Raw genomic sequence first — 27534 nt, forward strand, 5'->3', positions numbered from 1 at the left:
TTGCTAGGATTTGGGAAGTAATTTTCACTGCAGTAGAATTAGAGCAGATCAAATACCAGTGGATTCTCAGCTGAAATTTCCTGATAAGTTAATAAATGTGCAGCTTTGGGTATTTCAGGTCAATGCATGCTACAGCCTAGTCTTAACTAATCTAGCTTTTATAGCTACTTAAGAGATTTCAATAAGGACTGATCTAGGCAATTATAATGTCACAAGAGAAAGTCTATTGAGACCACCAATATGCTGCATGGGATAAACTTGACAGAAAATCTGTTGACATCAGAGGGAGCATTGTATTGTTTACGGCACGTTTGGGACTTCCCATGCCAGTTTTTGTTGGTTGTTATTGCTTTTGCAGTCATGTTGAAAACTAGTTTTGGATACGTTGGAGGGAGATCTGTGCAGCCTGTATCTCAGAACATGACTTCTCTCAAGTGGAGAGCTGTGGCCTAACCCAGCAAGCAGCTCAGCACCACACGGCTGCTCACTCGCTCTCCCCAGGTGGGATGGGGGAGAGAACTCATGGGCTGAGATACAGAAGCTGTGTGTGCATGCAAAGCAAAGCAAAGCAAGGAATTTGCTTGCTCCTTCCCATCGTCAGGCAGGTGTCAGTCGCTCCGAGGAAAGCAGGGCCCATTATGCACAACGGTTCCTAGGGAAGACAAGTGCCATCACTCCAAACGTCTCCCCCAATTCCTCCTCCTCTCCCCAGCTGTTATTGCAGAGCCTGACGCCCCATGGGATGGGTGAGACACCCCTTTGGGCAACCTGGGCCAGCTGTCCTGGCTGTCCCCTCCCAGCTCCCGGTGCACCCCCAGCCCCTCACTGGCCGCGCAGCGCATGGAGCAGGAGAGGCCTTGGCTCTGGGTGAGCACTGCCAGCAACAACTTCATATCCATGTGTTACCAGCATTGTTCTCATCCTAAAACCCAAACGCAAAAATCCATACGCAACAGCAGGCAGACTTTATATTAATGGTAGCCTGGCCTACAAGTAAAGCTCAAATGACTGTCAGCTGCTATGGTTTTGCCTCTTAAAAAAGAACTTTTCCTGACTGATTTCTGATAATTTTAATCTTAGTATGTTGAATATGTGTGGTGCCTGTTAAAGGTTCTGCTGTTGAGTGTGTTTATTTATGGTTTCACCTTGCACCCTTTATAATACCAGAAATCTTAGGTTGCGGTGCTCTTTCCTCCACATGTTTAAAGACTGTTCAAATGTTGTTATTAGACTTGCCATCTATTCCCTGCATTGTTCTTTTTGTTTCCTTGAAAATCACATACTGCAAAAATAAGATCTTGATGTTTGTGAATGGAAAGATGAGATACATCAATGCAGTATGCTGTTAAAGATTTTTTATTCTGTGTTGTCTGTTCTCCTTAGCAGAACCCTGTGACTATTTGACCACAGGCAAAGTAAAATTATATTTGAGTTGTAAAGGAATAAAGCATAGCTTTGGTCCTAATCAAGGAGGACTGAATCTTTATTTCAACTGACTTTGTTACCAGGTAGAGTTTGTGACTGTCGTGTTGATTGGTACCCGCTGAATCATTCATTGTGTCAAATGGCTTAACCTCACCCTGGAGCTGGAGGCACACGTGGCTTCCTCATCAGAGGAACCTACTGTCTCAGTAGGTACAGGAATAGTGAGTGACTGGGAGACTTGAAGTTTCTGATAAACTGAAATCTGTCAGAAATAATTAGCTCTTACAGCTAAATGCAATATCCAGCTAATTTATTCAGTGACGTTATATATATAAACTGTAGGTGAATCAATTTTTAAAAATTACATATTTTTCAATTTAAATAAAATTATTTCACTGAGACATTTAAGAAGAATAAAAAGTGTATTCTGTTGGTATCATTAAAGATCAAGCAATGTACAGATCGAAAGGGTTTTTCTGGAGGGAGGAAGGGAGAGAGGAAGATGAGACAATCTCTATTTTACATTCATAGCCTTTGAGAAAGAAAAAGAATAGAACTGCTAGAAGGCCCATTAGTAATTGTGTAATGTCATCATTTTTGCCACATAAATAATGTCAACACTAGATGTCATACACTGCAAGGTGATTTACAAGCTGATATGAAGATAACAGTCTGTGTGCAGAAATACAAATTTGCATGTTTAAATGGTGAAAATGAACCCAATCCTTGGTAGTTTCATGCTTATTATTTCATCCGGCATTTGTTAGAAACAATATAAAAAGAATCTCACAATTACCTGGGAAGATCATTCTGTGTGGATAGTCTTTTTGGAAAAATGGGTTCAAAGGAGGCATTTGGAAAGGAGGCTGAGAGGATCACACCTAAGTAAGGGATTTGATTCTAACTCTAATGAAACGTATAGCATTAAGGGCCAGAGAAAGATGAAAATCATACAGATTTTGCATCGCAGAAGACATTTAGTCAGAAAAGTTGCTGGTAAGCAGCCAGTTCCAGTGGAAGCCACTTCTAATTTGGCATGCAACTCTTTTTCTTTTGAAATCTCACTTAGATTATAGAAATAAAAGCCAGAAGTGCTTTTCAGTGGATCATGGAAGCAGCATTCCTAATTGTCCAACAACAGAACAAGCTCAAAGCACTCCAAAACAAAATCCAATCATTCTCCAATTAAGGGTAACTTCAGGATGTTTTTGACACCTTTTTGCATCAGGAATGGTTTAGTTCTGTTTTGGTGCTGCTGTTCCTTCTGACAGGCTTTAGAACCATGTATAAAGTATGATTTTTTTTTGTCCCACAGCATAACAACTATAAGGATTAACCAAGTTTTGTGTTCCTTGCTTTTAGTGTAGAGTATCTTTGGATCTGTGCTCTACAATTCCATTGCGTCCCTTGGACACTCCTGCACATTGTCCCTCTACGTCTTCTGTGTTCTGCCAAGCCAAAGGTTGCTACTTAAAAAAGTTCATACTCAGTCTTAATAGATGACACAAAACCACCGAAACAAACTTTTCAAGATATTTGCGTCTTTTTAGTAAATAAAATAGCAAGTTATTTTTGATGTGTATCTGTGTAAGACCTTTCTTAGAGGTCTTTAGGTGATGGGTTGCTATGTCAACGTGAGTCAATCCCAAACTGGAATCAGGTCCAGGTGCTGACCTACCCTTAATCACTAATAATCTGTTTGAAACAAGCTGTCTGGGGAGGCAATAGGTGAAATTGCAGCAATGCTGTGAAAAAGATTGTGAGGCTTTTTTGAGCCAGTTTAAGAGAGATTGAACACTGTGCTTGAGTTCTAGGCAGTATTTTTGCATTGAACGTTACATTAAGCCCATAAGTGAAACGAGCCCAGAGGAGCAAATGTTGGCAAAGATTTCCATTTTAACCTTAGATTGCTCTAAGATACGATTCATATGCACCATAGTTTGGACTTGATCCTCAAATTAACATTTATCTATGAAAATCTGCAGAAATTGTTTGAGTACTCAGGAAGTGGATTTAATTCATTTTGCCAGATGTACTGTATTTGATAAGAGTCATAGGAATGGGAAAAAATGGAAGGCATTTCTGTTTAGGAAAAATACAGCATCTGGGGCCAGAGTGGAGTCCTTGACATAAGAGATCTTAAAATGTTTGTGAAGACTTCAAATTTCAGAATGAAGAATTAGCTCTTCACAGACCTCCATCAGCAGTGGAGTACAGTGTCCTTGACAGCCTCTCCACTGCTTCCTATGTTTTGTCATTAGCCCAGATTGCTCCTGGTTTAACCTTGCTCCTTTTTTAGCAGGATATTACTAATGTTTACAGGAATTCTGGCAATGCTCATAACAGTTCTTAGGCAAGGGGCCAGCTGAATTTACGGGTTATAAAAAGTTGGGGTAGTAGTCCCACGGTATTTTGTTTTTGGTTTTGTTTGATAAATAGGCAGAGTTTAATGATCTGTCAGCAGATTCTTTATCTTAAAATAGAAATAGGCACTGTCTCCTACCCATTTTTATTTATTTATTCTTTTTACTGCATACAGATTCTTGGGCTTTGGGGGAAGCTTAAGAGTTGATGAAACAGAGAAGTACCTGCAAGTAATAAATAATTTTCTACTACCACACAATGAATAAAAAATAAATAAGAATAAAAAACAATAATTATTGTACTAGTTGAGGCTGCCTAGGGAAATAATATTTTCACAACACTATTTAAACTAACCTATACTTGTATGCAGCTGTCAGTCATGACTAAAAAAAAAATAATGAAGTGCTTCCTAGAACACTACAGTTGTTTGTTACAGTACATTTTAGGGGGAAGTACTTCAGGTTAATGACATAATGATGATTATTCAAGGTTTTTATGCATCAGTATTGACCCATTGTGTTGGAAGCTGAATGATTCAATAACTATGATTTAATTCATTACATGAGATTCTTAAATTACTGAATAAAAGGGCTTGGGTTTTTAGTATATGGCTTGGGCATACTTCTCTTAATGCTCAAAAAGCTGCTAGCTATAGGTTTATGCTTTCACTGGAGTTTGCAGTATAACTTTTTTAATAGTAAGGTGGACGTAAATGGACTAGTTAACTCAAGGACTAGAGGGCGTGTTGTGAAAAGGAATCCTACGCAGATTAATTTTCCTTGTTGCTGTTCCTTTTCTAGTACCTTGCATAAAGGTTCCATAAAGTTTCCTTGTACTGCATAAAGTAGTGCAATTTGCTGTGTAGTTTATATAGTATACATAAGTACCTTGCATCAAAATCAGCAAGTTTCACAGTCTTTTAGCAGTTCGGGTTTGTTTTGGTCTCCAGCTATCAGAACTACCAGTATAATTTCATTTTACTTTTTGGTTTTTATTTTGGTTTTATTTTTCTACACATAGATACATTTTCATATGTTTTATACGCATATTTGTATATATGTGTGTATACATACATATATAGCTATTAATAGGTATAAATACATAGCATTGCATAGAGAAACAGACCATAAATGTAGCTGTTTTCATCACCCTTTTAGTAAAACCTGAAGAAATGGTCGTGTTGATGTTTCCCAGAATGAAGGAATGTGTCAGTTGTTTATTATTCAAGTTCACAGCCCCATGATCTTGAGTCTCTTGCTGCTTTTCTGCAAATACTGGTAGTAGTAGGTGTAAATGTTACAGCCATTTCTTTTTTTGCCACTTTTTTCAACACTTTTGTAATGCTTTTGTCACCTCAAGTTTGGATTCTGCAAAGAGCTACAGCTTGAAGCAAAATCTGGAAGCTGTAACTAGAGTAAAGTCTGACTGCCGTGTGGTTAAGTGGTATTTCCCATAAGCAATACATTTTTTCACTCTACCAGTACATTTCCAGGCAAAAAGCAGTTTTTTTATACCTCTGAAGTTATGAGCCAAATCACAAGGGTCTACAGCACTGCTCTTTGAAAGTCTTACGCACCAAATACCGTCGGTAAAAATGGGACCCTGCCAAATAATGAATTTGTTGATACAAAATGTATTAATTCACCCATTTGGGGATGTTAGTCATCTTCTCTGGACTGTAAGCCCTGTATTCAGCTGGGCTTTTCAGCTTTGGTTTGAATCCCCCTTAGACTGAAGAGTTGTCCCTTTGATTTTTGGATGAAATTAAGATGAGGAAAAGGGGGATGCTGGGGCCTATTGAAACCTATTTATATATCCAGAGCAAGGTGCTGGTTGCCTTTGCTAGCTCTGGTGTTTGTCATACCCATTCATGAGACACAGAAGGTATGCAACAAACAAGGAGAACAAGTAATCAAAACTATTTTTTCCCTACACCAGTGTTGTTTACAGAAAAACACAAATTTGTTCTAGAAAATTTATATTTTAAGTGAGCATTTGAGAGCTGCCTGCAGTAGATGATTCTTACTGAAGATTTTAACATATTTAGAGATGATTGGATAGTTGTTTTTTTTTACCAGATAGCTTTGACAGAAGGGCAGGCGTTGATCTTAGGCAAGGGAATGGCTTTCTAGGGAGGTTTTATAGATTTATCTCTTGGGAAAAAAAAAGCTAATATTTCTTGCTGCGGGGTTTGAAAGTCTACCTTGATTAAAGACTTCTTTGAGTCAGAATGTTCTTTGTGCTATGAAGTGATAGTAAAACGATGCAATGACAGTTTAAAAGATTTAAATCCATCCTAGGTCTTTATATCATTTGTTTAATACAGAAAGGTACCTTTCTACTTATTTAAGAACAGAGAATCTGCAAGCAGGCAGGACTCAGACACGTCTTGTTTTAGGGTGATGGTTGGACTTGATGATCTTAAGGTCTTTTTTAACCTAAATGATTGTATGATTCTATTCAATAACTTCTTAAAACAAGAGTTTTATTGTGCTTCTCCCTGAAGCTTAATTTTATGGTGGAAGAAATTTATAGCAATAGTTACTGACTACTAAGGCTGCCTTTTAAATTACTCTTTAGTCAGAAGTTTTAGTTTTAAAACAGGGCACTGGTTTGACAGCCTTGAAGTTCTGTTTTTATGCAGAAATTCAGCCTAAGACAATTTTCAGGGAATACATATAAGGTGAAACATCTACCTCAAGTTATGAGAGAAATTGAATCCATGCAGCATTTGAGTCTTCTACAAAGGTTACCCACATAAATCTTAGTACAGGAAAACTAATGGCTTGCAGCTTATAGTCATTGTAATATGGATGAAATCCTCATAGTTTGGGATTATTAAATAGAACTTTGGTAGAGTTGTTGAGAGAAATACTGCAAGTTTTTAAGTTTTAAGTGTGTTTTGTAAGAAAAAGAGTGTTATTTACAGCTTTTGCAGGTCACCACAGAAACATTGTGCTATTCTGAAATCAATGCATTGTAACCTGATTCAGGAGTGAATCACATGCTTTAAAATATCACAGCACGGAATGTAAGTGATGATAAAGCGCTAAATAAAAACAGAAAACAGAAATGTACATTGTAGTGTTATCAACTCTAAACAGCAATAATTAGATAGCTAAAGATCCTTGAGAAACTTCATTTGGCTTGGGAGGTGACAATGAAGGCCTTCTGGTAATTAAAAAAGCTAAAGGCCTGGCTCGGTGTAATACAGAAATCACAGACAGATCTCCACTGAATTTTAGAGTGACATTTTACTTTGAATTAAAGAAGTAGCAGAGTCAGCATGTTGGATATAAAGCACCTTGAAGTGGGAGGAAAAGATGTGGTTAACGAATACCCACAAGACGCTCCTGACATTTGAAGTATGTGGGTCTAATAGCAGCCGTCTAGCACGTTAGGCAGACTGAGTTCAAACTTTGAAATAAAATCAAGCTTCACTTGATGGGAAAGGCAAAGTCCACCCCCCATGCAGTACTGAATTGTCTCTGTTGGCTTCGTGCTGCTAGCAGGTCGTGAGGCCTTTGTACCATGTAAAGCCTTTAGCCTCAACACTGCTTCGGGTGCTTCTCCTCAGGAAATCCTGCTGAGGGCTTCTGCAGAGCAGCTGCCATTTGGGTGTCCTCGTACCCTACCGCAGCCCACCGTAGTGGTTGCAGAGGGGGTCTGGTCCCATCTTTATTACACTTTCTTATCTGTTCATTCCTGTACATCTAATCGTCATTCATCATACTTCTAATTCAAAAGTAGCTGCTACCTTTACAAACTTTGCGTTACACAGAGGCTTAGAAATTGTTTGTTAGGTCTGGACTCCAGGTAAAAATAGCTAAGGCTACTGTCTTGAATGTGGAAGAGTTATCTAATTTTTAAAACCAGTGAAAAAGGAGGCAGACAGGAAGTTGTTTACCATCCTTAGCTGCTGTCTGTTTCTTCCTAGGGCAGTGAACTTTGTTGTTTTAGTCTGTTTGTTTTATAAGGAAGATGCAGGGGCCTGGGGATGGACCATTAGGAGACCTGTGGTTAATAACTTTCATGGGTTGTAGTAGAAGGAAACAGTAATGTTGAAAGAGAAAACTTTATTTAATCTTGATTTGGCAATGCCTTAGTTAGGACTTAAGGAGTATGAATTGAAAAATGAGCAACTTTATACTTCTTTGTTCATACAGCAGTTTAAAAATACATTGAAGGCTAAGTTGAGGTGATCTTTACTTGAAGTAAAAATAAAAATGAATTGTAAAAGGAAGTTAACAGAAGAAAATATACTAGTGTAATGTAGTACTGTAAAACAGATTTTATTGCAAAAGAACTATAAAAATTCAGTTTAGTGAGTCTCCAAAGTTACATCTCACAGAGACCAAGAGGACTTAGATTTAGCTGTGTGTTTTCTATATGCAGGTTTTACAATGGGTACCTGCAAATCTTCATATCCAAAGCATCTACCATTCTCATACATAATTGCCTTCCATGCAATTCATCTCATCATTCATCACTGAGTTCTTTTTTCCTTTTCCTTCATTCATTTCTTTCCTTGCTTCCATTTTTCTAATCTCTCTCTCCTTCTGTCATTTCATTCTTTCCACTTCTTATTTCAAACTACACAAAGCTTATTCAGTCAAGGAAATGTTATACTTTATTTTGGATACCATTTGATACCAGTTAGTCTTGTCATTTCATGTAATTTGTTGTGAAGCATTTTGCCTGTATTGCTGAATCCCTTTCATCTGAAAACAAACAAGCAAACAAAATACGCTCTCTCTCACTAAGATCTTTAATCTTAAATTCACCATATTCATATTTCATAACAAATGCAACTACCATGTCTGCTATAATGTAATGAGAGAGGTTTCTCTAAGGATCATTTTTGCTGCCAAAGTAAGGCTTTTTAAAGCAATGAATTAGTTATTTCAGCACAAACTCCTAGAGAAAAGGTACAAGTAGTTTTAACATTGATGTGGCTTATTGAAGACAGCTGGAAGCTGTAAGATGGAGAACAGCTGAATGAGTCTAGCTACAGAAAGGGAAATGTTGTCTTCAGGAAGTTTTAATACTGAAATTTACAATGCCAGCATATGTATCCTGACCTGAAAATGAAAAACATCAATACATGTTTTGCTGGTTATTGTGAGAACAGTCTCTGTTGGTATGTTTTGTTGAAAAACAACAAGGGAACCATTCTATATCAAAACTTTTCATAATATCATAATGTTTTGTGGAAATTTAGTTCTGAGACATTACTTGGCAGTGTTATGTATTCTCACAAAGTATTCCTTCAGAATAATGTCTTATTTTTTAGATAATACAATAAAAAAGGTGGAAAATGGATATTGAGGCATCCAAAGCAAATTTCAGTGTGTTCTAGAGGGATTTGAAAAACCTTTCATTTTAGTTATTTTGAAATTTTTAAGTGTTCTGCAAAACCTCATCTCTAAATCTACTTTTTATTTCAAAGTATTGTGAGCTAATTGGAACCATTTCAGTGGTTGGCTCAAAAATTAGATTATGGTTTTGAACACAGTATATATTTTAGGTGATTAGGTTGAGGAGACTAACACAATTTCTTTAATACTAATGTCTAATATTTTTTAACTCTATTATTTTTTTCTAACTGTTGTATTGCTAATTTAAATAAAATATATTTCAACAATACAGACTCAAAACCAGTAAGTAAGTGAATTAGATGCACAAAAACTGTTATTACTCTGTAGCACTTGGTCTGTTTTTCCCCCATAGTGTGACCAGATACACATCCTTTAACCATAGCTAACCATAGACATGGCTAACCATAGCCATACAGGTAAAAAGCATATGATGAAACAGGCAAGTGAAGTGGCAATCATGTATGTCAGCATCTTCAAGAAAATGGAATGTGATGGATGGCATACAAAGTCCAGTGATGACTGGAGTGATAGCACAGCTTTTACTTCTCAAGGACTTCCAGAAGAGCATGACCTTGTTTTATCAGAAAGATTTGGTAAAACCACAATGCATCATCAGTTTTAGAGAACACATGCAAATCTGTGATACAAAAATACAAATTTATAAGTCTTTCTTGAGCCTTTCCTCAAGTTTGATGAGATTGAAGCTGTTCTTACAATAAACAAATACAATGGTTTTGTGTGTGTGTTTCTTGTTTGGATGCTTATTTTATTCTGCAATTACAGTAATTGGAACGGAGGGAAAATCAAACAAGAAGGAGAAAGATTATTCAAGATTAGCCACATGTGGGCCAGCCCCCATTACTTTATCTTGTAGGCTGTCTGCACAGAGTGGTCTGCATAGAGATGTAGCCCATTTCTGACACTGGTTTGGTGAACAGAATTTAGGCTTAGGAATCAGAAAATATAAGTTGAAAAGGAGAAATTAAAGGATTGTCAGAGACGTCCTGTTATTGAAGACCTCCTAGGATTTCTGCCAAGTGGTGTGTGGCAGGCCTGTGGTGAGGAGTTGTAAGCTTATAGAGGAGACCACTTTGTATTTCTGAAGTTCTTTTCATCTGAATACTTTGTTACCACTTCTTTAAAAGAAAAATATTTTAGTAGCAAATTTCTTTTTGAACTCAAGATGTTCAGAGATTTTCAAAGGGAAGAAAGGAGAGAAAATCAGCTGACCACAGGGCTATTGTCAGGACATCCTTCCCCTATAAGGCCAGATAAACAGTACCTACGTTTTTAGAGTGAATTACTAAATTCAGTCTGTTTTCAGTAATTTGTGAGAGGGAAGTCCCACACCCACCCTATATAGCCTCTTCCTTTATTAATAAAATAATTTCAGGATTATGCTTTGTCCTCCAAAAGAATGGGAGAGCTCCTAAAGAGAGAAAGGCGTGCCACGTAATGCCTGCTGGGGTGTACTCGGGGACAGTGGAAAGGGGAGGTGGCACCTTAGTTTGTAACCAGGCAGTAACAGCAGCATAATTGGGCAGGTAACAACCTGATATCAAACTTCTTGTAAGTAATTGCCTCACAGTTTCCACTCAGAAAAGATGGTGAGGTACATTTATTGTTGGAGAACAGAAGATGGTAAAACTTAACTGTTGTGTGGGACATGTGAATGTTGTCATCTTGTTTTATTAGTTGTAAATGACCTCACATGCAGATCTTTCAGTTACATCCAATCTAATTGTTGCTGTACTGCTTTTATGCATTTTTCTATACAGACCCACAGTTAAAATTGATTAATACATGTCTCTGGGCCAAAAGATTTTTGCTGTTATATGTGCTTCGATTTTCCATTTTTGTCTCTGCCTGAAGTAGTTTATTTGTGGATTCAGAAGTTTATATGGACTAATAATTGCAGTATTTTTTTAAGATCAGTATAGAGATTACTTTTTAAGTTGTTATAGAAACTCAGGAATTATTTTTTAGGCTTTGGTGGTTAGCAGTGATGTCAGTCATCATAAACTGGTTGGGAGAATCTTTGAAAAAAGCTATGAAAATGTTAAACTGCCTCTATTTTCTTTTGTCAATTCGGTTACCAAGTTCTTCTGAGCTCTGCTGTTCACCAAGATCAATAGTCTGATTTTGTATTTAGGCTGTGCCTGCGTTTGGGTGGCTGAGCTGCCTGTTTTGAACAGAAAATGATTGGAACTATTTTCAATTAGTCTGAGAGGTGAGGGCAGGGATGGAGGAAACTGGTCCCCTGTATTGACTTAAGGAATCCAGAAAAACGTTTTTTTTCATTCTTGAAAAATGCTAGAGGCAGGGAACAGCCTGAAGAGGGGATGAATAGGGAGTTTGCTGGCTTTATGTGTGAGGGGCCATGTGGGAGCAGCACATGTGTTTCTGCAGTGACTTCTTGAATGTATGTGCCATGCTTCCGATCTAGCGTGAACTTACCTCTTTTGTGAACCATCCTTCCTATCTTCATGTAAACCTTTCATTGTAGCTTTCTCCCCAGCCCCAGTTCTACCTAGTACCTTGCTTTCTTTTTGTACCTCCTACGGGATTCTTATTGCCACTTATAAAGAGACAGTTTTTCTTTCCTAACATTTCCTACCGTACACCCTCCTTTAAGGAAAATGTTACTACCTAAATATATTGTTAATTTATCATTTATTATATTAATGGCATATACCTCAAAAGGCTAAAGCAAGTTTGGTTTCATGGGCCTTGTACAGCATGTCTTAGTTCTTTCATTTCAGAACTGGATTGTGACTTCTATAGTTCGTTGCTGGCAAGATGCAGCAGAAAGCTGCGTGGCCACAGGAGCTGTCAGGAATTAGATTTGCAATTCCAGGAATCAGTCTGTTCTTTCCCTTCCATTCCTCAGCTGACCCTTTTTGCTGCTATAGTTAATTGTCCACTTTGAACTGCCTCTAAAGCATTCCAAGAAAAGACTTAAATTCTTGCCAGTCTCTGTCATCCACGTAGGTGGGCATATTTGCATTATATTTCACTTTCATATATTCTAGAATGAGAAAGCAAATAGTGTCTTTACTCAATGCATGAAGTGCTGGCAGAAAAAGTATTTCATATTTTCAAGAAATAGTAAATATTGCCTTTATGTCTGACTAAAGATACGGGGAAAAAGAATGAATTTTTAAGAAGGTACTCTAGCATTCTCAATTAGGTTACTACCAAATGCACTGCTATTAAGAACGCAGAGTAGAAAAAGAAATGATCTGTTTCATCAGTCTTGTGACTTAATAACATTTATTGCAAAACAACGCAGAGTTTTAGAAGAAACTTGGCCAACTAAAATTTGTCACAAATGGACAAAGTAATCAAATGTGCTTTTGATATTTCCGTAATTCATCCTAATCTTGGCTATTGACTCCTAAGAGAATTGAAGGAGAGCAGAGAGTACTCACGCCTGTGGATGTTTATCACTCCCCCAACTTTTCTTAAGTGCACATGGACCGGTGTTCTAAACAGAGCTTTCCCAAAAATGAAAATAAAAACAACTTGTAGTCTTTGAGAGGAATTAAATGGGTAAAGCAACTTGTAAACACCACATAGAGTAATGAATGACCTTTTTTTTTTGTACTTCTACATGTTAACCGAAGACATATCCAGTAGTAATTACCTATTAATGTTAATCTCTCACACAGCTAATCAAAATATTGTCAAGAATTAAAAAGAGCTGTCATAGTAGACGCTTCCCACTTCACGAAAATGTGTGGAATTGTGTGCTAATTACTTCTCTTCTATTTTCCCCTTCTTGCAGAACTTTCCTTTTTGTGAGGGATGGCAACCCAAATAAACGGAATGTGCACAATGAGACATCTATGCACTTACTGTGTATGGGACCTCAGATCATGATCTCGGAAGGAGCTCTTCATCCTCGCCTGACCAGACCCTCGGAAGATGACTGCAGGAGAGCAGATTGTCTGCAAATGATCTTGAAATGGAAGGGAGCAAAGCTGGATGAAGGACAATACGAACGAGCAGCTATTGATGCTGTTGATAATAAAAAAAATACACCTTTGCACTATGCTGCTGCCTCAGGGATGAAAACCTGCGTCGAGGTAAAAATTGATATATAATCATGAGTCTGCATAACTGCTATTAGTAAATTACTTGCAGAGTGTTTCACAAATTAGTTCAAGAAAAAAAAATGATAATGTATACTGAAATAACTTTTTAATTCTATTTTTCTATAATTGAAAAAATGACAAAGATAAGCAGCCCAGAACATACACTGCATAGAAAACAATGGAAAAAATGAATTACATACACATTAAGTTTGTGACATAAACTCTTCAGCACAGTATAGACTGACATAGGCTTATAAGAGTTGGAAATAATTACAAGACTGTACCATTGGAGAAAAAGCTTTAAAATTAAACAGAGGCATACCTGTATGTGTAAAGAGAAGTGAAATAACTTCCTGAAAGAAAATTAGAGTTTTAATGCTGGCTGTCCATGTTTCTAAAACAGGTTTGATGTCTTTAATTTACAGTGCCCAGCTTTTTTATAGGATGCCATACAACTTTGCTAACATACTTCAATATAATTAAACATACTCCAATATAATTACCTTTTTATAAATTAAAAATTACTTTAATGTTTGTGAAAATGGTGGATATCAATGAGTAATTGGGAATCATAATGACTTTGAAGGTCTCCCATCAAATTTATTTTTAAACTATACCAAATAATGAGAAATAGTATTTAATTATGCTGGTAATTTAATTTAAAGAACACAAGAACAGACATCTAACCTTTTCAAAAACAGCTAACATTTTCATAAGACTGTTTATTATAGCATCAAGATTTGTATTTGGAATGGTAATGATTAGTTTAGAGCTCAGCTTTTGTATGTAAAATGTAGGTTATTTTCCTGCTGTGCATAACTTCATGTTTATTGAATCTGCTCTTCAGTCGTTAACTTGGTATCGTCAGCAGAGATTATCAACTTGTTCCCTTGCTTTTCTAGATACCTGTACACGTTTTAAACAGGCAGGTCTCAGGACCGGTGGGACTTCACTGGTGACCTCTCTTTGCAGTAGAAAGTGACATTTTCCCTGTTTCCTTGCCTTTTAACAAGTTATTTCTTTGGTCAAACAGCTTTCCATGCTTGTCTACTTTTCTTAAATGTTTTTGGTGAACTCTCTGGAGGTCTGTACATAGACTGCATTAAACAGCTTTTTCTTGCACACATTTTTGACTCCTTCAGAGACATCTAATAAATTAGTGGTATGTAACGTCCTTCAAAGAAAGCTGTATTTTCCTCATTATTTCATATTTGTCCAAATATCTATCAGTAATGCTTGTGATTGTATTTTCTGTCAGTTTACTTTATCAAGCTACCACAGATGTACTGTTCTGTATTTTCCTGATTTTCTGTGGTGCTATTATTAGTATTAGTGTTACTTTTACCATCTTCTAATCTTGTACCATGACAGCTGTAAGCAATAGGTTGCATATTATAATAAATAGTTCAGAAATTTCCTATTTAAGTTCCATTATGATTCAGGAATAAGTACCATCTGGTCCTGAAGATTCATTAGTATTTGGTTTATTGATTTGTTCTAGAACCACTTGTGCTGGGACTTCAGTTGGAAGCAGACTTTGATTGGTGTCCTTCATAAAGCATAGGGACCTACGTGGTACGTCCACGGAGAAGCAGGATTCCAGCAATTCTTGTCATGTTTCTGCTTTACATTATTTGAGATTCTTTTTGCATTTTTGTCCAGCGACCTACTTTACAGACACATTCACTGTATGATTTTGAAATGATTTATTCTGAATTGTTTGGCACTTGGCACATTGTTCAAAACCATTATTAGCCTTATTCATTGTGTTTTTACATTTCACTTTTCCAGACTGTTCTTTACATTTTCTTCATCTGGAGACAGCTTCAGCTTCCTATTTCCTGTATGAATCTGTCCTGCTACTCTACCTTGACAGATTCTTCTAATGTCTCTAGAAAATTTCAGCACTTTTATTCAGTACCACTTTGTGAAATTAGGCAGTGGATCATTTGTCTTTTTTTTTTTTTTTTTTTTTTTTTTGCTTTGGCAAGGACATTGGCTCTAAGTACGTTTTGGGAATTGTTATTGAGTGGTTCTTTCACAGTAACATTTTGAATCAGGTCTTGCGCATTACTCTGGACAAAGTCAGGAGTTGCTTCTCCTCTCATGTGTTGACTAACTAGTTTGCCAATGATTCAGTCATTTATGGAGTCTGAAAATTTAATTTACACATCATATATTAGCACAGCATTTTCTCAGTATACTTGGGATACTCAGTGTCTGAAGTTTCACTTTGTGTGCTCTGGCTTTGTAGCACTCCTGTTCTTTGTTAGCATCTCACTTCTCTTGCAGTTTTGGTCAGGTAGATCATTAATGCTTTTTCTATTAAAGTCCGGAACTGTATTGCATTTCAATTCTCTGGCGTTTGTTGGTTGAGCTAGTTTATTTATCTATGAGCTTTAAAAAGGAAAAAAAAATAGCATCACTATTCCAACGCTGTGAACTTCTCTGAGATTCTCATGTAATTTGTCCAGTGGTATCACTTTGTTATATTGATTATATTCCATCGAGATTCCAGATTCTATCTAAACATTTAAAATTTGTCACGACCTTGAACTGTATGCTGTTCTGGTTTTTCATTAGTTCCTTCTTTAAAAGCTTAGCCTGGTGTCTTATTATTTCTAGCCAACATGCTTTTCATTTTGTTAGCATAAAGATCATCTTTCCTATGTAGTTTTCTGAGCTTCTAATGAATGGAAACTGCTTCTCTGTGATGTTTTCTGTGCTATAATGTAAGCCTCTGGCTGTCTGGTCCCTTAGTTATGAGAAGAGTTAACAGGATGCTGCTACTATGTTCTGTTATTTAACCTCCTAAATCTTGCCCCCGTGGCCTCTCTGCGCCATGTTGTTACTGCTCTGCAAGCTCCATGCTAGCAGTTTGTCTTCAGCACTTCCCTAAAAATTACTTACATATGTCCCAAGTTTCACCAGGGAGGCAGGTCACAGTCTTTTCTAGCTAAATTATACTCAAATCCAGCTAATTAATGTGCACAGTAACTGAATTGCACAACAGTATTGCCTGACTCTTCCTGTCAATGACAGCTACAACTACATCTTTCCTCATTTGTATGGTTATATGATCGACTTCCTGTGAAGAAATGAGACAGCTGGGGATGTTCAGCTTGGAGAAGTCTCCTCTCTTTACTTGGGTAGATAATGACAGGACAAGGGGAAATTGCCTTAAACTAAAAGAGGATAGGTTTAGATTAGACACTAAGAGGAAATTCTTCACTCTGAGGGTGGTGAGGCCCTGGCACAGGCTGCCCAGAGAAGCTGTGGATGCCCCATCCCTGGAGGCATTCAAGGCCAGGGTGGATGGGGCTTTGGGCAACCTGGTCTGGTGGGAGGTGTCCCTGCCCATGGCAGGGGGCTTGGAACTGGGTGATGTTAAGGCATCTTCCAACCCAAACCATTCTGTGATTCTGTGATAGTGCCTCTTGATGCAACTGATTTGTAAACAAGCATCAGGTTGTGTCCTTGGTCTAAGTAAATACTGCTTTTAAGTTGACTGTCAACTTTTAATTCTTTTTTAGATTGGAAAAACAGAGAAAATTATGGATTGCAGAAGATCATGTGCTTTTCTCTCATGCTATTTTTTAATACCACTTGTTCGATCCAGCTGCCTGATAAATTCTAGCTACAGAGATTTTCAATCACAGTTGTTCTATCTAGCCTTTCCCAAGAAGATCCATTTGTTTTTAAACATTATTGTTTAAATGATGAATGTGTGTGTCCTAGCAGACAATGAGATGTATCAGGATTTAGCACTCATCAACCTCTTCAAGCCAAAGTCAGTGAAAACAAAATAAAGCTCACATGAAATGGTTTGACATAAGAATGGTTGCATCTGGTAATGAAGAGATAAACAGAAGAAACATTTAGCAAACAGTTTCCAACATATTTTAATTTCTGGCACTTAGGAGCTTGCTTACTCATATTCGTGAAATATTTTATCTATTACACTGATTTGTAAACTGCCAGCAGTTGGACCCATATTGTTAAATCCTTCAAAAAGAAAGAATAGTTGCATTTTCTAGAGCAGCTCCCATTCCTTGGTCTTTTGTAGCTATTACACTTACACTTCAAATCCACAGGTAACTTAGACTTTATATTTACAAAGGATTTACAAGGAGCAAGGAGTTGTCTGCCTCAATCATGCTGCCTTTATGGCTCCAGATGGGGTTATACAGTGGTATTAGAAGTAGACACAGTTATCCAAAAGATTAAATTTCAAGAGCACGAAGCAATTGTGCTCACATAGTTAAAAGCCATATAGATGATGATTTTGGAAGGAATCACGCTCGCTGTGGAGTAAATTGGGGTTCTGGACCTGGGCTGCAACTTTTAAGTCTAGACTGTAAAATCAATTGGTTTTAACCTCATCACAAAAGTTCATGCTTTGTGTTTCTTCACAAATTATCATTTTATTTCTCACTGTCTGTGATACGGTTCATTAAATTAAGCCAATTACTTGACTGTTGCCCGTTTAACCATATGAACTGGTTTATGTTATTATTACAATATGCAGTGTTAAGTTGACTAAACCATTGTGAGTCTGATTTGCTTTCAGTTTGTCTTTGAAGAAGGATTTACAGTCTGATCCACATGGACTGTTATTTGCCAGAATTTGGATTCAGTTATGTAATGCCAATGCATGGACTACGTTTTCTACTTCAGAAACATGTTTTCTGAAAAGAGTATTTTACTCGACCCCCAAGTTCAAACTTCATTAGGTGCCCTTCCATAGTAGAGGAACTTGTACCCTATGATTAGTGTATGAGATATTTTAAGTCCTCCAGTGTAGTCCGTTGTCCTTTTAACTTCTTCAACAGGAACAGGATTATGAGCAGGAACACTACATTATGAAAAGCAGGAAACAGAGCTTAGTGAATGAATTTAACAGTGATTCCTTTACTCCTGAGAGTATTTGAGAATTAAAAATCTTAACAAAAAAAAAGAGAGTGAGAGAGATAGAAAACTGAATTGCCTAATCCACAACTTTTTTCCCTCTCTCCAGTAAGTTGAAGGTAACTTAGAATCCCAGGAGTGCATTTTGCCTTTTTTCTCCATTGCTTGCCTGGTTTTGCATCATTACTGTCACTTCAAATCAAAATTAATTTTTGTTTCCTTGTTTTTCCGTAACTTTCCAGGAAAACACCAGCCTTATAACTTCTATCCCCCCTATACCCACATCAGGAAAGGGAAAAAAAAACGTACTGCCTTGTGGTTGAACCACCTACTAGTTGAGTTGTTCAGAGCTGATAATCAAATGTGCAGCCTTGATACTTCTCCATTCACATGCATTACATTTCTTCTCAGAGCAGAACAGCTGTGTGGAACACATTGCTAAAGATAAGTTGGGCAAAGTTAATGTGCTTACCTCTAAATGCTGAACAAAAAAAAAAAAAAGGCTTGACCTTCATGCTGAACAGATTTTATTTCATGCAGATATATTCCACTCTATCACAGCATATTTGGCATGTTAAATGGCATTTTTTATTATCTAAATTCTTAATGGGATCATTTAAATTATTAGTCTCCTTTTCATTTCTTAGCAGACATGAGCCTTTTTAACAGTGGTACCAAAGAAATCTGGTATCATTTTTAACATCTTGTCAATTTTCGTATTCCTCATCTTGCAAATTAGATCTTGAACTTCATAGGTCTGTCGAGTGTTCTTTCAAGATTATTTGTTATTTTTCTTCTTCAGAAGGTGTCTTAGTTCCTTCGGGTAAATTTGTGTTAAAGTTTAAAATGTATAGATAGAATGTGAAACTAAAGTTAAGGCTTTTGCAATGTTACATTTGAAAAGAATTGCAAGGTACCTGTAGGCTGAATATCTTGATAATTACCCCAGTATTTTCTTTATTTCTACCTGATACTCTGCTATGAAGAGAAAACATGGTGTCATGCTTGATGACACTAATATCTAACTCAACTAAATCTTGTTAGTTTACTAGTTTGCAGTATTTTTTGGTTTTTGCTTTCTTTTTATTTTGGAGAACACAGGAATTTTTTTCAGAGAATCTACAAGAATCTACAAGATGGGGAGAGACTCTAGTGACAGGCCAACTGGTAATGGTTTTACAATGAAAAAGGATAGCTTTAGGTATAAGTAAGAAATTCTTTACTCTGAGGGTGGTGAGGCCCTGGCACAGGCTGCCCAGAGAAGCTGTGGATGCCCCATCCCTGGAGGTGTTCAAGGCCAGGCTGGATGGGGCTTTGAACAACCTGGTCTGATGGGAGGTGTCCCTGCCTATGGCAGGACGGGTAGAAGTGGGTGATCTTTAAGGTGTCTTCCAACCCAAACCATTCTCTGATTCTCTGAAGAATTCCAGATATTTTACTGTGACAGATAAAGAAATACAGTATGTTGAAGAGAAAAGAAAGAAGTAACTGATCACAATCAAAAAGGTTTTGTGGAGAACAGATCCATTTGTGGACCTTTTATTTTCTAGAAGTATAAAAATTAGAACCTGTACTTTAAAATATCCTTGCAGTACGGGATAGAGTTGTTATAGCCATCATGATCTGAAAGCAAGATAATGTTTATAGATTTTAGTTTTATTTAGAAATAAGATGAATCATTTTAGTAGCGAATGATTGTCTTGAGCTCTCCATCATTAAAAGTTTAACATTTGTTATAAAGATGTCATAATAAATCAGCTAAACGATCCACTCTTGGCCTTTAAAATCTGTGGTGTTTTCTGTCCTTTCTTATATCAGATCAGCTTATAGCAGGAGATGAGTTTGCCAAGATACTGAGAGCAGCACAAGTAGTGTTTATTAGCGAGAAACTTTATTTCTAGGTGGTTACTGGTTAGACTCAAGGCCGGTGAAATGGCACTATACAAGGCTGTGTTTTGTATCAAGCGTTGATAAGCTTGGTGTGACCCAGCATGTGTGCTTACAGTACCATTGACATGTCTGTAAACCAGTAGTGTTACGTGCTGTCTGTGAACTGGTGCCCCATCTTCCCTCTTATCTGAGGATCCTCCCATGTTCTGTCACCACCAGTGGGTCACAGAATCAGAGATTTATAGGGGTTGGAAGGGACTTCAAGAGATCATCAGGTCCACCCCCCCTGCCAAAGCAGGCTTCCTAGAGCAGGCTGCCCACGTAGGCGTCCAGACGGGCCTTGAATATCTCCAGAGAAGGAGACTCCACAACCTCCCTGGGCAGCCTGTCCCAGTGCTCTGTCACCCTCACCGTGAAGAAGTCCTTTCACATGTTGGTGCAGAACTTCTTGTGACCCATTTTGTGGCCATTGTTCCTTGTCCTGTCCCCATAAACCACTGAAAAGAGGTTGGCCAAATCCCTCTGTCTAAACATTGATAAGATCTCCCCTCAGTCTTCTTTTCTCAGGACGAAAGAGACCCAGGTCTCTCAGCCTTTCCTCACAGGGGAAATGCTCCAGGCACTCCACTGGACCCTTTCCAGGAGATCCCTATCTTTTTTGTACCGGGTCAGTGTTGTGAAGAATGGTGGAGTTATACCCACATACAAAGAATATTTAATGGTGACTGCAGCTTCAATTTGCCATGTGCCTGATGAACTCAGGCCCCTCATTTTCTGCGGAGCATTGACCTTATCAGCAGCAGAACTTCAGTATTCAAACCCTAACAGAGATGTATTGTACAGCATTGCCTTGTAATGTATGTCTGAGATGTTGTGGTTCCATGGAATTGCATTATAATTATAAGTGAAATCAAGCAGTAATTTATTTAATAACAGTTATAATAATTTAATCTATTAATAATCCAATGGTTAATTAATGTTTTATCCAATTGTTATATAATAACTATTTCATGACAGAATCTTTGTTTCTCAAAGGCAATTGCTATTAAATTTGTCCCTTTTTTCTGTTTTCTTGCTCATATATTTTTATTCTCTTCTTGAATGACATGCCATTTCTTCAGGGAGCTATTAGAGCTGGTGATTAATAACTGTTTACCTTGACGTTTTATTTTTCAGCTTCTAGTAAAACATGGTGGAGATTTGTTTGCAGAAAACGAAAATAAAGATACCCCATGTGACTGTGCAGAGAAACAGCACCACAAAGAGCTGGCTCTTAACCTGGAATCTCGAATGGTATTTTCACGTGATCCCGAAGCTGAAAGCATTGAAGCTGAATATGCTGCTTTAGACAAAAAAGAGGTTAGAGAATACTTTAAGTCTGTGGTATTTTACACATTTATATTTGTAGCAGTTACACTGTGACAGAAATCTGTGAAATACTCAGCAGGTACTCCACTTTGTACTATATATATGGAAAACATATGATTTTAACACAGCTCTTTGTATCTTTCAAGTTAAGCTCGGAGAAAGTAACAAATCTATTGTCAAATCTAAAGAGAAGTTTTACTCCTATGCTTGTTTACACAGACTTTCTTGGATGTGTTGCAGGCTGTAAGGCTAGAGGAAATGCAGTGAGGCAAGGCCAGTAAACTGGGAAACAATCTCTCTAAAACAAAGTTTTTACAGATTTTTATTTCTTAAGATCCCTTTCTGTCAAAAAGTGAGAACAGGAGAAATTCTGAAAAGGAGAAAATCTGTGGGACAGAATAGGAAAAACATTCTGATCGATCTTCCTAGACTGACGTTGGCTTCAATGTTACCAAAAAGCAGCTGAGTAGCACAGGATTTCAAAACAGTGCATTTTCTTTCTTGTTTTATAACACGATGTCTGAAGCTACTGCATACCAGAACTTGTAAGGAAAACAGATAATAACAGGGTATGTTATTTTAAAGTCAGTTTTTGGAGGAGATATAAAACTCATACAAATTTGCTTGATTTCTGCTATGCCTTATATTAGACTGTGATTTGCTAAATTTTTTAGTGTAACTAAAGATAACTTAACCCAAAAGATTCTGACCAAAAGTTGCCTCCCCCATCCACTATCAGATTTTAACTAACTAAAAGTCTAAATAAGAATATGTAGATAAATTACATGATTCAGTAAATATTTTGAAGTAAATCTACATAAATTTAAGGACAATAGATTTCTGTATGGCTCCTCCCATTGTAAGTAGCACGTATATTTTCCTAGTTCAGTCTACTTATGGCCTGATAATAAAAAAGTCATTCAGGTTTAGATAGGAGTATGTTCAGATCACATCAGCTGTTTTCCTGAAGAATGCCAGGCAAGGTCAATTCTGTTGGAAAGTAAGAGTCTTTGTACTGTTCAGTTAATTTTCTGACTAATTTTCTTGAATAAATTCAAATCTAAACAAGCTTAATTAAGTTGTTTACTCCTAGCTGAGAAGTTTTGAGATGAGGTTTAATATGCTTTAATTGTGCATTGAAATAACAAATGTAATTAACTGACATTAGTTTCTCTGAATACTCCCCTATAGAGACACCCAAAGTGTTGAAGTTATATTTGAAATTATATTTATTATATGAAGCTAGTTTGAAATTATATTTTCTTTGTTGGCAAAGCCACTTTAAAAGACTGCTGCTGTTTCCTGCCACGATTGCAGTTGATCACTCCTTTGATTGTATATATGGGACAATTTGGATGGTTATGCTATTGGCTGCATCATAGCAATGATTTGGCTTAAAAGAAGAAAAAGTCTTTGAGAGTGGTAATATGTAATTGTTTTATTTAACCTGAATCATTTTTATCATTATATGTATGTCATGGGATTGTAACACAGCTAAGATAATAGTAAACTTACAGATAGGGGTGGAGCAAGTCAGGAACCACTTGAACAAGCTTTTCAGCTAGAGAAAATAATGCCTCGTGATTGTTCAAGGCAGGTACTCAGAGCCAAATCAACTTAAAGACTTCTAGTTACAAGGGACTAAAGTACAAAGGTAATTATGTTTACTTGGGTTCACTTCACTGAGACAATTCAAAGACACAGTTCTGTTCCTCGTTTGACTTGTCTCTAGCAAAGCTGCTGAGCGTGAGAACTGAAGTGAAGGCAGGCCTGCAGACCTAGGTCTATCTGACATACCAGGGCAGCCTTCCCAAGTATTCTAAAGATTCACAAGCCAAAAAATGTCAGCATGGAATTTGGTACACCGATTGATGGACTTGGGGTTTCACATAGAGTAATTCAGCCTTCATAGTCTCTTTTTTTTATTTTTTTTCCCTTTACTTGTGACTTTGCAGTGCAAAAGGTGCTCAGACTTCTTGTGTAGCTGTAACAGCACAAGTGCTAGCACTAGATACATGCCAGGAAGTTCATCTTTCAATCTTATCCCTTGGAGTCAGCAAAAATAATAATATATTAAAAAAAAAAAAAAAAAAAAAAAAAAGCAGCCTTAGAAAGACTGGCACTGAACTGCAATCCAAATGAGAATACATCTGGATTCTCCAGGCATGGGGGCAAATGCCTGAGATAGGCAGTGAAGGTTGCTCTTACCACTGGCTGTAGTGATGCCTGCAGCTGTCACCTTGATGGGGCATGATGAGTAGTCTGAAATTCTTCCACAGAATGCTTACCCATATTTGCCCCTCAAAGATGGTCCTGTACTTCTTTCTCTCAAGTTCATTTTTAAAAATAAAAAATACACACTGAGGGAAGGGCGTATGCAAAATGTTTTCTTAACATAGCATTAAGATTACAGTTGTTCAGTGATGTCCTTTAACATCTTTCTGAAACATGAAAATTTAATTTTTAAAGAGCAAATATTTGTAACACCCGAAAATGCATTTTCAAAGTCATTCATCTCTTGATTGAAGGTTAGAGGTAAAAATAAAACATTTGAAAACAACAAATAGGACTTCTTCCCAGGCAGAACAGCCAAAGAAGCTTAGCTCCAGTGTTTATGATGTACACAGCAGAATCTGCAGTGATAGTACCTAATACCTCCCCTGCCAGACCTGCCATGTTTACAGCAGAAAATAATCACTCTTCTTCATACAGACCAAAAGACTTATGTAGTGCTCTGTGTAGTGTCATTGAATTACGTGCATACGTTCAGAGTAGTAAAAGAGTGTTGTCTCTGATGTTAAGAGACAGCTAAAGTTGTTCTTCGCATTGAAATTTCTGGCTGCTCTTGGCTTGGACTGGCGCACGCTTCGTTGGGTTAGAAACTGGCTGGATAGCCGGGCCCAAAGAGTTGTGGTGAATGGAGCCAAGTCCAGTTGGAGGCCAGTCACTAGTGGCGTCCCCCAGGGCTCGGTGCTGGGGCCGGTCCTCTTTAACATCTTCATCAATGATCTGGATGACGGCATTGAGTGCACCCTCAGTAAGTTTGCAGATGACACCAAGCTAGGTGCGTGTGTCGATCTGCTCGAGGGTAGGAAGGCTCTGCAGGAGGATCTGGATAGGCTGCACCGATGGGCTGAGGTCAACTGTATGATGTTCAACAAGGCCAAGTGCCGGGTCCTGCACCTGGGGCGCAATAACCCCAAGCAGAACTACAGGCTGGGAGAGGAATGGTTGGAGAGCTGCCAGGCAGAGAAGGACCTGGGAGTGATGGTGGACAGTCGGCTGAATATGAGCCAGCAGTGTGCTCAGGTGGCCAAGAAGGCCAACGGCATCCTGGCTTGTATCAGAAACACTGTGACCAGCAGGGCTAGGGAGGTGATCGTCCCCCTGTACTCGGCTCTGGTGAGGCCGCACCTCGAGTACTGTGTTCAGTTTTGGGCCCCTCGCTACAAGAAGGACATCGAGGTGCTTGAGCGGGTCCAAAGAAGGGCGACGAAGCTGGTGAGGGGCCTGGAGAGCAAGTCCTACGAGGAGCGGCTGAAGGAGCTGGGCTTGTTCAGCCTGGAGAAGAGGAGGCTCAGGGGTGACCTTATTGCTCTGTATAAGTACATTAAAGGAGGCTGTAGCGAGGTGGGGGTTGGCCTGTTCTCCCATGTGCCTGGTGACAGGACGAGGGGGAATGGGCTAAAGTTACGCCAGGGGAGTTTTAGGTTAGATGTTAGGAAGAGCTTCTTTACTGAAAGGGTTGTGAGGCATTGGAACGGGCTGCCCAGGGAGGTGGTGGAGTCACCATCCCTGGAAGTCTTCAAAAGACGTTTAGATGTAGAGCTTAGGGATATGGTTTAGTGGGGACTGTTAGTTTTAGGTCAGAGGTTGGACTCGATGATCTTGAGGTCTCTTCCAACCTAGAAAATTCTGTGTGTGAAATATTACTAAGGAGTTATGTAAGTGTTCATGTTTAGAATTGAAACTCTTGCAACAGTAGAAAAAATAACTTGAACATGCCTTTCTTTAAGATTACAAAGGTTCTCAAGCTTGTAAGAAATACAGATCACTGAGCAGATCAAGTTTTCACATTTCAAGTTTCATAACCTGACAGCAAAGAACTGTCCGTCTTCCAGCACTTCAGTTTACTCCATTGAGTGGGGTTTCTGAATAAAATCCATTTCTGTCATACAATTACCCAGCCTCTTAAAATTTCATTTTGCTATGGTGATACCTGAACATTTTTTTTAAGCAACATGTCTAGTTTGCTTCATTTTTAGCACACCACAAGCATTTTTATGAGCAAATTGGAGAAAGCAGTTCAAGCAAATGGGTCCTTTAGAAACCCAAACATGATTCTGTTAGGTATGTTTCCACAAAGTGCAATATAGAAGAAAAGGAATGTACCAACAAACGCATAATCTGTATTTCCCTATATAAAATAGAAGTGCTTAAGTATTTTAAGTATGGACTATAAAGAGTGACTGTCATCACTGTAGTTAGCTGTAGAAAAAAATGATCCATCAATGATGTTGTGTGGGCGGTGGAAAGGTTATTAGAAAACAAGCCAGGAGTATATGTCAGATGACTTTCTTTGTCTTGATTCTTTTCTCCTGTTCTGTTAATGAACGTTCTCCTATGAACTATGAGAGACAATTAACTTCTGTAGAAAGTGTAAGTTTATCTTTTAAATTTCATTGGAGTTACACTAAATTATATAAACCAAGACTGATAATTTTTAAACTGGTTTCATAGATTTTGGTTGTTTTATTTGCACAGTCTTCTAGTTTTCTGTTTATTCTAGCACAGAAGTATAATTGTGTTTGTGATGTATGCCTGGAAGACAACAAGCACCTTCGTTCCAATCACATCATGCAGTGTTTAAAACTTACATAAGAAACACCTGGGAATGAGCAGTAGATCAGAGCAGATCATCCGGAACAATTTTGGCTCTCTGTCAGCCTCAGAAAAATACACTGTGTAATAGCAAAGTATATAATTTCTTTGTTCATTTTACTTACGTGTCACTGGATACTGTAGCAACACACTAGTAGCAGTGTATCACAGATTTATTGAGCCTGTGGTAAATGGAATGGTTTTCTTCATTTTCCAGAATTAATGTCATATATATATAATGCAAGTATGAGAAATACCAAGAGTTATCTTAAAACAATTACGATGTACTTTACAGACAGAGAATTATTAAGTGAAAAGAGAGAATATGGATGTAGGTACTTAAGATATAAACATACATATATAGTACATATACTTCTACTTGAACAAATGAAGCGAAGTATAGATAATTTTTAAAACGTATTACTCCATTAACTGCAGAATCCCATCCACCCATGAAAGAAGATATTTACATAAAGTGTATTTGACACCATTTAATTATACAGTCAACGCTGTAGCAAAGAGTGGCTTTGCCCTTGTCTACTTTAATGGTACTTTAAAGATGAAGGAAATAATAATACTTTGAAATGAGCTGCTAAAATGATCTTCTGCTCATGTATTAAAAATTGTTTTAGGAGAAAAAAATGATATAATTTATGATGTCTAAATATTAGTGATAAAATTGTGAGAGGAAGGTAGTTAAAAAGAAGGCTTAGAGAGAATATGAGTGTTGAAATCTGTAATGAGAAGCTCACAATGGGTTAAAGTAGTACCCAAACAATACATTCCAAAATCATTAGGCTAAATACTGAACAATGCATTTTTCACAGCAATTATCAATAAAGAGCTGCCTCGTAAACAAATGTTAAAGGAGTCTCTGAGCATCATGATCTGGAATTCAAATTCTTTATGGCAATGCAGAAAGAAGTCATAAATGTAGAAGTAGTTAAATAAATTAAGTAGATAAAAAACATATTTATGGGATTATATAATGAATATACATCCTTATAACTAACTATTATGTCTTCACAAGTCTCCACAAGACTATGTCTTGTAGACAAGAACATTTTTAAGGGTTCTGATTGCATAAAGCCTTCACTCTGGAATTTCTAGAATAAGCTACTTAATAGTGCCAGCCTAAAATTTCCTTTCTTTTGGCTTCTTCTGTGAGCTCATGTGTTATTTTATTTAAAAAAAATAATCTAAAGTTTCAAACGCATTCTTAA

General features: G+C 37.5%; 1 protein-coding gene across 3 annotated transcripts in view; it reads left to right on the forward strand.

Moving 5' to 3' along the window:
* Positions 1-27534, forward strand: part of ANKIB1 (ankyrin repeat and IBR domain containing 1) — a 97932-nt gene that overhangs the window by 36316 nt on the left and 34082 nt on the right. For all 3 annotated transcript variants that reach the window (XM_068673935.1, XM_068673937.1, XM_068673936.1), the window contains exons 3-4: positions 12955-13255; positions 21239-21421. In XM_068673935.1, coding sequence (XP_068530036.1) covers positions 12955-13255; positions 21239-21421 — 484 coding nt within the window. The remainder of the gene's footprint in view (positions 1-12954; positions 13256-21238; positions 21422-27534) is intronic.

This window comes from Anas acuta, chromosome 2 (genome assembly GCF_963932015.1).
Source record: "Anas acuta chromosome 2, bAnaAcu1.1, whole genome shotgun sequence".
NCBI lineage: Eukaryota > Metazoa > Chordata > Aves > Anseriformes > Anatidae > Anas > Anas acuta.